Source organism: Barbus barbus (assembly GCF_936440315.1).
Source record: "Barbus barbus genome assembly, chromosome: 49".
NCBI classification, from domain to species: domain Eukaryota; kingdom Metazoa; phylum Chordata; class Actinopteri; order Cypriniformes; family Cyprinidae; genus Barbus; species Barbus barbus.
In genome coordinates, this window is record NC_136727.1 from 11,798,224 (window position 1) to 11,809,685 (window position 11,462).

The 11,462-nt window shown below is 36.2% G+C and overlaps 1 protein-coding gene across 7 annotated transcripts; it reads right to left on the reverse strand.

The window, feature by feature from the left end:
- Positions 1–216: 216 nt before the first annotated feature.
- On the reverse strand, positions 217–9,839 carry LOC306867397 (methyl-CpG-binding domain protein 3-like). Of its 7 annotated transcripts, XM_079413019.1 has the most exons (9): positions 9,738–9,817; positions 8,370–8,458; positions 6,165–6,233; positions 5,098–5,257; positions 2,801–2,938; positions 2,625–2,715; positions 1,473–1,650; positions 1,234–1,386; positions 217–1,134 (listed from the first exon to the last, which is right to left on the reverse strand). In XM_079413019.1, the coding sequence occupies exons 2-8, from the start codon at positions 8,381–8,383 to the stop codon at positions 1,239–1,241; spliced, it is 798 nt and encodes a 265-aa protein (XP_079269145.1). In that variant the 5' UTR covers positions 8,384–8,458; positions 9,738–9,817; the 3' UTR covers positions 217–1,134; positions 1,234–1,238. The 7 variants fall into 7 exon arrangements, with proteins under 7 accessions (XP_079269145.1, XP_079269149.1, XP_079269146.1 ...); XM_079413023.1 differs by lacking the exon at positions 6,165–6,233 and having other exon boundaries at positions 9,738–9,839; XM_079413020.1 differs by lacking the exon at positions 9,738–9,817 and having other exon boundaries at positions 8,370–9,579.
- Between the last annotated feature and the right edge of the window lie 1,623 nt (positions 9,840–11,462).

The following is an 11,462-nucleotide window of genomic DNA, read 5'->3' on the forward strand; positions in this document are numbered from 1 at the left end:
TCCAGGCATCATAACTGTAATGGTAAGTTAACAGTTAATCTTTCAGCTAAGAGAGGGACATTTAAAACAGATCTGGATCTGAACCATAAACTCTCTAAGCAGCTTAAAGTAGTGCAAACAAATGGATAGCAAATAAATGATAGCACTAACGAAACGAAACATACATATTCTGTCAAGTGCAACATCTGTAGGATCATTGAAGAAAGAGACAGCCTTAATATTCAACACAAGAACATTTTATTTTGAGAAATGCGTGCTGCTGTGGGCTATGAACGAAACATTTTTTAAAAACATAGTTTTCGCCCCGTAACACGTGTAATTAAGTTGCTTATCACAGGATGATGTTTACACATCACTTTATATGAATCACGCGTCACATTTATGAATCACCATTCACATTTGAATTTCAGGTTCAGACCGTGGAAATGTTATTCAGTGTCAAGTATGAATAGCTTATAAAGAACAAAACAAGCCGTTTTAACAAGCACCAGATGAGTTGAAAACAACATTTGAAGTAAAACAAAGCCACACTTGCACACTATGGCTTTTAACTTAATATATTTATCAATGCCTCCCCAGTAAAACATTTGGCATTGAGAATAACACTAAAACTGAATTTAAACAGCATAATACTGATTTGCACCTTAGGTTGATTAACAAAGAGGGTAAAATATTGTGAAAATAAGAGAGAAGGTCAATATTTTTGCACAAACATGTACCTTTCTCTTTTTGACAGAGCTTTAAACATTTTTAGTCACAGAGAATAATCAACTTATCAGTTTAGGTCAGCTGTGACAAAGTATAGCACCCACTAGAACAAGAGGACTGTATTTTTGACTTGATTGTCATCTCCATATCAAATCCAAAAACCTCCTCTCAAAAAACATTTAATGCAGAAGGCAGTTCAACTGCTGAACTTTAACATTTTGTTCTTTTAGAAAAATGTTTGAAAAATTTAAAAAAAAATAATGATAAACAGAAAAATGCCTGAAAATCGAGCCAACACTCTAAGAGAGATCCCAACTGAGGGGCATACATGGATGGATATTCAGCGAAGCTGGGAGATCACGGTAACGTGGTGTGTTGATCAACAAGCATCTGGTTGGGTTGGGAATTCAGACACATTTGAATGCCCTGTGAAAAAAAAAAAAAAAAAAAGTGGCATTTTGGTGAATATTTCCTTTAGGAAACAATAGCAGAAATACTGTCATTTTTCTTCAGCTATTTGCTTACCTTTGTTATACTTCCTGTTTATCATCATTGCAATTCCCCTCCTGCTTGAGTGCATCGCCCTCACTAGTCGTTTCCTCCACGTGAGCCAACATGTCGGCCATCAAAGCCTCCTCCAGTCGCTTTCGCACGCTGTACACCAGCTCCTCTTGCTTTCTGTGAGCATAAAATTCAATTGTATCATTGTACTTACAAGAATTTCCCCACAGTGATACAGTGTATCATTCAGAGGGCTGAAGTACCTGATATCCTCGTCTGTGACGATGAAGGCCTTGCAGAGAGGCTGAGCCGTGTTGAGCCACACGCCGGGGTTCTTCTCCACAGCGGCGGACAGCTGGCCCGTGATGGGAGCCGCACTGGTGTGAAGAGCACTGGCAATAGCTGACAACAGGGTCTTATCTGTGCAGCCAGGGCCCACTCCTTTAGTGAGGTCAAATATTATCAAATTATTTCTTTTTTTAGCATCCTTTTAATCTTTTTTTAAACATATTTTAGACATCATATTATGATGCTACAATAAATAAAAATAAATGAATACTTAGCAAAGACATTAAATTGACAAAAGTGAGAGTAAAGATATTTGTAAGGTTAGAAAAGATTTATTTTTCAAATAAATGGTCTTCTTTTGAACTTTCTATTCATTAAAGAATCCTGAAAAAAATCATGGTTTTCATCTGTTTTCAATACTGATAATAAGAAATAATAATAAGATCTTCTTGAGCTGCAAATTAGCATATTCAAATGATTTCTGAAGGATCGTGTGACACTGAAGACTGGAGTAATGGCTGCTGAAAATTCAGCTTTGCATCACAGGAATAAATTACTCAATTATTAAAACAGTTATTTTAAATAGTAATAATATTTTACAATATCGCTGTTTTTACTGTAGTTTTGATCAAATAAATGTAGCCTTGGTGTGCATAACAGACTTATTTCCAAAACATCAAAAAATCTTTTTTGAAAGTTAGTGTATTTTATTTTTTTTCCAATAAATTAAAAATGTATTTAAATTCCATTTAAATTATTCATTAATTCCTTATAATTTTGTAAATAATAACATTTTTATTATTTAATAAAATAACATTTTTAAACTCTTTGTAAAGTTCCTGAAGCACCTGTAACATTTTTGTGTGCGAGTGTGTTTAGTGCTGCGCTTTTATTTTGGCATTACCACATTGTCTTTTATTTTGAAATTGTCAACAGTTGAATTGAGTGTGTTCACCTGTTCCATGTTAGTGAACTAATGTACTCTGGCTTACTTTTGATTTGTTTTTGTTTGCTTATCTCATTTTCTTCTGATTTCACAAAGTACTTGAATACTGACTTTCAATTATTCTTGATTAAAATAAACACACTTAGATTAAGTTCTTCATCACGCCCAGAGTCAGACGTACCTTGTAAGCCTTTGGGGAGCTCCATTGTTTTCACCAACTCCTCTGCTATGTCAAAGGCATTGAGGCCACTCAACTTCTTCTCCCAAAAAAGCTGTAGATTAAAAGTATATTAGCATTGTGCCACTATGACAAACTATTATTATTGATAAATAAAACCTAGATTAGATGAGTGTTACCTGTCTGGGTTGGTCAATGGCCTTCTGTGGGTCTGTTTTAACCTTATTGCTGGGGTGGTTGGTGACTTTTGTGACAGGTTGTTTGAATATGGAGGCCGTCTGTCGTACTGGGAGGGATGTATTCAAGTCGGGTTTGCCCTATTAAAGATGTAACACTATTACCGTAACCAAAAAAACTTTTTTGACAGGAATTGCTGGTATTTTACTGGATATTGTTGCAGGTAGACCAGGGGGCTGTTCCATAAAAGACGCTAAGAAAAGCGGGGATTAAAGTCCAAAACCTGACTTGAAATAACCTAACAAATCAATCGGGAGTAAAGCGGTTCCATAAACGACAATTCAAGTTCACGCAATCTGACTAATGCTATCCAGGTTCAGTGAGTCAGGATAATGTGACGTACACGCTTATTCTGAAGCAGCCCTTAATGTCGATCATGGATCAAACCGATCCACCATAGCAAACAGCGAATATTTGTGCTGTTTAACGCATTTGAAACATTGTGTTTTCCTCAGTGCATAACTGACACGGCACAGGTATATTTTTTACGTCTGTAAATGTCAGAAAGCCATGCAAATATATCCATTTAGCTGTCAGGAGTGGGCGAGGCTTATGCGAGAGAACGAGCGCTGCGGCGCGCATGCGCGCTACACAGACGGAGCAGAATAGAATACTAGCGCAAGAATTCTGAATAAAATATACATTCTGCTAAAATATTTGTTGTTGGACATTAAATGTGACACATAGAATTTTACTACATATGTGTATTTTTATGATAGCAGCAACTGTTAATCACTAGCTCAAATGAGTTAAATGTGTGTTCCTCTTATCAGTTAAAATGTACTCTGATTTCTATTATAAATTTACATTTTTAATTCAGTGATTTTAACTTTTGATTGTGTTTTTATGCTTTAATGCTTTAAAGAGACATTTTAGATTGTAATGTTTTAATGTTCTAATAACCATAAAAGGTACAGCTGTCATAAATTCAGAGAGAAAGGCTGCATGGCTAGAAACTTCTGATCAACTGCATGCACAAGTAGCAACTATGTTAAAATGTAATTCGCCTACATTTTGGGCACAATACATTAAATACAGTTGGTTGTAGTCTATTTTTTATTTATTTGATTATTTAAGGTGTATTTTCTGTATACTTTTATTTTTGGACCGATAATAAATTAAACTGACTGTATGTGAGAGAGTCAGTGGTAATATCGATGCGTTCCTATTGGTCAGAGTTAGAGGAGCTCAGTTTAGCCTGACAGTTAGCCTGCTCAGGACCAGGTTAGTTTGCCAGCATAAATTGCCGGGGTAACTGAGTTTGAACTTTTTTAAGTTTGATTTATGAAACCGAATCTACCAAAAATAAGCCTGACTAACCGAAATAAGCCTGGCTTATACTCTAATCTTGGTTTATGGAACAGCCCCCAGCTTGACCAGTAAAACTGGCTTGAGATAGCCTTGAAGTATAGTTCACCCCCAAAACCATTAGCTTGTCATGTACTCACTCTAAGGCTATCCAAGATGTAGATGAGCTACATTTTAAGCATTTAGCATTACATCACTTTCTCACCAATGGACCTTCTGCATTTTGAATGGGTGCCGTCAGAATGAGAGTCTAAACAGCTGATAAAAGCATCTCAAGTAATCCACACGACTACAGTCCCATCAATTAACATCTTGTGAACTGAAAAGCTGCAGGTTTTTGAGAAACATATCCATAATTAAGCCATTTTAACTTTAAAGTGTCACTTCTGGCTGAAATTTGAGTCCATAATTCATAATAAATCTTCCTCCATTGAAAAAGCCCATCCCCTGTTGTCTTCTTCCATCAACATATTTGTTTAGAACCGTTTTGGACTGTTTTATAAACAGTGCATAGTTCTCTCCTGATTCTGACTTTTCAATGGAGAAATCAATGTTATAGATAGAAGACTCGTATTTTAGCTGGAAACAACGGTTTGATATTAAAAACATCTTAAGGATGGATTTGTTATTACAAACACAGCTTTTGCTTCACAAGACGTTAATGATAACTGGAGTGGTGTGGATTATTGTGATGTTTTTATCAGCTGTTCAGACTCTCATGCTGACGGCACCCATTCACTGCAGTGGATCCATTGTTGAGCATGTGATGTAATGCTTAATTTCTCCAAATCTGAATAAAGAAACAAACTCATCTACATCTTGGATGGCCTGAGGGTGAGTACATTTTTGGCAAAGTTTCATTTTTGGGTGAACTATTCCTTTAATTTGTTTTAAATGCCATGCATTAATTCAGCCTCTGCAGTCCTCTCACCTTAGTCTGGCTATTGTTGTCATATCGGGGTCTCTGTCTATTCTTGTTCAGTTTGCTCATGAGCATCTTGCCTGTGCGGAAATCAAAGGAGCTGAGATCCATGGAGTTGCCAAGGTAACGGGCCAATTGAGGCTTGCTCCGGAACTTCTTCCCAGTGGGGCTGGCGAGGGGGAGCAAAATAGGACACATGTCAGAGATTTGATAAGCCCGTATGGTTGCACATTTAGAAAGAGAATGGGTTATGGTGACGGCAGTTGCATACGGATATTAACACACAATATACGCAAACAATGACATGCAATGCCTAACTTGGAAAGAATTTTGATAAATCCCAAGCCTGTGATGACGAAATGACAATGTTAATAGACCATGAATACTGTGAGGACTAGAACGCTTTCTGCCTCTTAACACTGACAAATATGACGGCATTAAAATCACATTCAAAATGTCATTTTAATGCTAAAAACACATGAATTGAAATGAATTCTGAATGCAAATACCTGTTTATTTAATATATAATTGAATATAATTAAAACTTGATATTTTGAATATTATATTGCATATTTTAGCAGTAAAAAAAAAAAAAACTATTCTTGATCTATTCTCACTTTTAAACACATGAATGAATACAATCCTGTGCTCTGTCTAGGGGTTTCAAACACTTACACTAGATGACGTCCTTTTAAGTGACCTAACAAGCCTTGTAAGCTGTCCTTGTCAATCTTCTCTGCCAAATGTTTACATTTGTTTCACATAGTTTGAGATAATAGTAATACTGTTTGTCTAGATCTCAGTTGACGTTCTGCACTAAGCAGTTGGACTTCTGCATCTGAAACAAACACAGACCTTTAAATCACGATCCTCTGTTAAATGTTAGTTGACACAGGTGTGATGCAAAGATGAGTTCACCGAATACTCTGCATGATGAAGATTTCGTGCTTGTTTCAAGTTCATGCACAACTCTGGACAAACTTTTTTGGTTTTAGTCGATGGCTCTTCAAGCTTGTCAAGGCGTGCAAACATGTAACAACATAGATGGTTTATTAATTAATTAAGTAATACGATACCACAAACTATACAAACGACCTGCCTCCCCCCTCTCTCGCCTCTGTTCTTCCTCTTCTTCCTCACCTCTGCTAAAAAAGAACAGTCGTGTCTATTTATGACATGTTGTTGACTGGGAATCCTCGGAAAATAGGTTTATTCAGACCACGAGACATAGTTTGTTCAACTTAACATTGGAATAGAGATCCACATAAATCATTTTTGGTTCTTCAGGTGCCACAAATGGTGTAAAAAGTAAACATTTTGCATAAAAACTTGGTTAACTGTGAATGTAAACAAATGCATTACTAGACAAATTGACATTCACAAAATTTGTTAAATTTACCCACTTAATAGAGATCCAAACAAACCATTTTTTTAACTGGTTCTTTTGAATGGTTCTGCGGAAACAATTCTGTTAGGTTGGTGAATCATAAATGAAACAATGCAAATTTCACACATTTCTTCAAACCAGTTTGAAAATTAATTTGGCAAAAAAAAGTTTTATTCAGAACGACAATGCAAACAAACGTAAAGTTTCTCAAATGATCTGAACTGATGAAACAAACCTTCTTTCAACAGTCACTAATTGTGACCCTGGAGCACAAAACCAGTCTTAAGTCGCTGGGGTACATTTGTAGCAATAGCCAAAAATACATTACATGGGTCAAAATTATTGATTTTTCTTTTATGCCAAAAATCATTAGGACATTAAGTAAAGATCATGTTCCATGAAGATATTTTGTCAATTTCCTACTGTAAATATATCAAAACTTTTTTGATTAGTAATATGCATAGCTAAGAACTTCATTTGGACAACTTTAAAGTTGATTTTCTCAATATTTGGATTTTTTGCACCCTCAGATTCCAAATGTTCAAATAGTTGTATCTCGGCCAAATATGGTCCTATCATAACAAACCATGCATCAATGGAAAGCTTATTTTATTTAAAAAAAATTGACCCTTAAGCCTGGTTTTGTGGTCAAAACTAATAGAATTAAAACTAATCTGACTTGCCAACAGACAGGATGCCTGACTCACTTCTCAAATCGTCTTCTGAACAGCTTGTTTCAAAGAAAGAAAGAAAAAAAAACAGCTGTTGCTATGGTTACCACTGCAGACAAAAGGTTTTTTTCTGTATATGTATTCATTTACATACATTTAGTGCACTTTAACTCTTTTTCCCTCTCTCTCATTCTGCTGATATTTAGTACACTTTGACTCAAAGTCTTTGACAAACCAGTCAAATAACTTTTTGCAATTCTAAACTCGTCTAGCCGAACCATTAGGAAAAAAAGAGCCAATTCAATTTGGATTCTATTCACACACTCAATTGACATGCACCCCCACCCCCTTCTCAAATAAAGCACACAAAATCCTCTCCACAGCTGGGCCTACTTTTACATGACAATCCCCCCTCTGTACTCAGTACCTAACATAACACATGGCTTTCCCTCCTCAATCCCAGCATTCCCACTTTTCACTCCATGAGACAGTGCATGCTTATTATCTAATGTTTTTACTAAATATTAACAACTAAAGACATATATGTAGCAGTACAGTGTCCATTTTCACTAATGTTGCTTTGTCACTTTGTAAAACGTTCCGCCGTATCGTAGCCTCATCACTTTGGGCTCTTCTGCCGAATAGAAGATTCCTCCGCTTGTAAAATAGGCTACACTTATGCCTCATGCATCATACAGATGCCATAACCCTGTAGTGGCACTCGTGATATAATAAATGTATGCGTATTTTCGTTGCAGACAATGCTGCAATTCCGGCATCTCTTTGTTATGTTACCACAGCCTCATATTTTGCGTAACCTCGATCAACTGTGAATGTAAACAAACGCATTACCAGTAAAACCAGAGACATGGGCACAAATCTTGTTATCGAGAAACTGAATGAAAGACTACGGTTGGTAACATGACAGATGCTGCACCTGGTCCAGAGGTTAAAAACTGTTTATTTAGCAAAATCTTTAGCTTTTTTTCCCATGTTAAGACCAAACACGCTTCCAAATACTTAATTGTATCTGTTCATGCATGTAGCCGTGCAGGCCGCTGTGTTACTCGATTACATTCATTAGTTTATCATACGCTATGAGCGTTTTCTTTCTTTAAGACCATCGCCGATTGAAAGCACTGCTCAAAGCGGACTCAAATGAACAAAAGCGACCGCTTTGCTCGTAAACCAGTATGGTTATAAATACAGACGCGGATACTTACTCGTTTTTCTCCATCGCGCATTCTCTGCTGGTGTCTCTCTCTGTGAATGTGTTAAATCCCCCTCTCTTCCTCCTTTCACTCCCCTCCCCCTTCAATGAGACAAATGAAAGACATTATGCCCGATTAGGGTTGATTTAACGAGACAAAGCCCTGCGGTAGAAAATAAACCACATGATGACAATACAATGCACTGTTTTGTTTCATGTAGCAAAGATTTTTCGCGATATTTAATCGAAGAAAATGTATTTCCATATTATACAGGTCATTTTATGTATATGTTTTAGGCTGTGTGAGTTAGCTTTGTTTGTTGCGTACAAAAAAATACCATGGTAACCGATTCAGTTACTTTAAAACCGTTGTTCTTAAAAACCATGTGCGATTTTATTTTAAGTAAGTTAGTTCACTACTTGTCCTCTAGGTTCATGTTTAAGAAGTCCTGCAGGAAATCCCATACGAAAATCCTGTGGGATTTTACTGGAATACATTTTTTTTGAGGGGCATTTTGGCGGAAACCATGGTAACATTTTTTTGTATGGGTAAGAAAGCAAGAAGCCTCTTCAAAGAGGCGCTGATTTCCATCAACATGAAATCTAGTACACAATTTAAGGAATATGTACAAACTGTCGCATTAATTATAATCCACTAGCCTAAATAAATGTTATGACACCTGCATGCATAGAGAAACATTACAATTTATTCACAAAAGTACTTTGCAGGTTAATTGCAGCTTATTTGTAAATCGCTTTGGACAAAAGCGTCTGCTAAATGACATAATTAAATTAATCAGTGATGTGCCAACAATAAAACAGAACCATTTCCAACTCTCTGTGCAGACAACAACTTGTTAGCAAGACATGCTAGTCTGATTTACACATAAACATCCCGTAGAACCCATTAGGGCATTATAAGATATTATCAAACACATAAATAAAGTCTTAAAGTGACAGAGAATCCTCTTCGGTGTTTATGGCTGAATGTCGCCTCTGCAGCGCCGTCTACTGGCTACTCAAAGCATCAACTATAATTGTTCCCTGTAAAAATGCACAGCAACCGATTTCCACAGATCCATAAGCAGTTGGACAACTAGTCGTCCTTCTTGAATTTGCCTCTAATGTAGGGAACATAATCCAGAATCAGCCGCCAGTCTGTAAAATAGACAACAGCCAGCCCACCAGCTGTAACGTTACCCCATCAGACCAGCGTGGGAACCCTGAATTTCAAGGACGAAAATATATATATATATATATATATGATGTCAAAAATGACTAATTAATAGCTTTCTAGAATTATAACAGCGGAAACACATGCTGAATGATATACCGCTGGACTAGATAACATCCTGTTCTATTAATTTAAGGATTAATTTACCACGTTCTGGCAATGGAGACATATTTGGGTCCGAAACGCTTTATTATTTTTTGCATCAGATCACTAACTCGGTTCGGTTCAGAAGGTAAACAAGTTCAAATGGCTGTTTCAGGACCCCGGGCTGCCCGTTATTAGCCTGATAGAAAATTCTGGAACTGTGGAGACTGTATTTGCACAAAACAGTGTGAATAGACAACATTTTAAAATAAGGCTTTGCAATGGAAATGGCATAAAATGCTGGTGATGTGTAATTGATTGTCTTGAATAAAGTTTATTAAATGCATGGGGGATATTTATCACAAGAAAAAGTCATTAAGATGGTAAGAGAGAGAGAGAGAGACAGAGAACTGCAACAAAATGTTATTATTATTAATAATAAAAAATTATATTTAAGCCCTTTTTACCCAAGCCCTTTTAATTTTCGCTCATTTTATTAAATTCAGTTCTTTATTTTTTCTTCTATTTATACGCATGCTCCTTGCAAATATTGTTGTTTGTCTTTTGGTTGTACACGAAAAGTTGTTCAATAAAATAAAATAAAAAAATCAAACAAAACAAAAAAAAAAACATCGGGAAGAATATAAAAAAAGGCATTTTAAGCGGCAGATGTAATGACGTACCTTTATGGCGCGCTTTTACAAACGGACCGTTATCGTCCGTTGGTGTGTGGCCTTTAATACAATTATTGTTCTTGGTCTGAATGGTCCCTTCTCTTTGCGCCACGCATTTCTCGGCAAAGACACGCAATGGTAAGACTTTTATTACAATGTTTTCTTTTATTTAGCTCATTTGAAGGTATACAAGATCCAAAGCAAGACATTGAAAAAATGTATAATTCTGTTATTAAAAATGGCACATTTATTGCTACATTACTGTTATATACAGGACAGTTCTCAATACCTACTTATATATATATTTATAAAAACAAAGACAAACAAAAAATAATGACAAAAACCGGAGGCACTCTGAAGACACAACAGCAGTATTGTTCATGTCCCTACTGCAACTGCAAGACACCAGGTTCTGCCAAATTCACACACCTCTTAATTCTGATGGAAATCATGGGCAGCAATCTTACTTCGGCACACAACGATTCATTCAAAATGTTCACTTCAGTTGAACATTCAATGCTTTGGGGAGAAAAAAAATAAGTAATTGTTGACAGAAGAATCTTTGATGACACGACAACTCTCCTTCAGCATTCAGCAGGAGGCAAAACCAAGTCCAGCACTCAAATATTTTATGGATATTATCAAAACGAACATGATGGTATCAGCTGGATATATTGAGAATTACTCATAACAGTCTAGTGTTTCTGACCCCCATCTGATAAATCGACAAAGATCCTTCAATTTTCTCGTGTGCTTCACAGATCACAGGACGCTAGCATCTTGAAGGCAAAAAACAAATTCAAACATAATCGAGCCAAAAATGACAGGAACGAGAATCCTAAAATTGCCAAAAAGGTGCACACACACACAACATAATGAGGATGAAAGACTACAATGCTTCTAAATTGCAGATTAGATACTACACAGATGCTTCCAGAAAGAAAAGAAAAAGATGGATGAGGCATTTTTGCATTTCGAAATAATAAAACAAATGGTCAAGTTAACAATGAAAGTAAGTTTAGGCACTGACAAGGCATCACTCTCAAAAATGACAGTCTTGAGAATAAGAAGGCCACGATATATAAATGTTCAACAACTTTTTATCTTTATCAAG

Coding starts and splice junctions, on each gene's coding strand:
- LOC306867397 (XM_079413019.1), bottom strand. Junction 5,258..6,164: donor GGTCGTTTGTATAGTTTGTG/GTATCGTATTAC, acceptor CCCCCTCGCCAG/CCCCACTGGGAAGAAGTTCC. Junction 2,939..5,097: donor ACAACAATAGCCAGACTAAG/GTGAGAGGACTG, acceptor CATCTTTAATAG/GGCAAACCCGACTTGAATAC.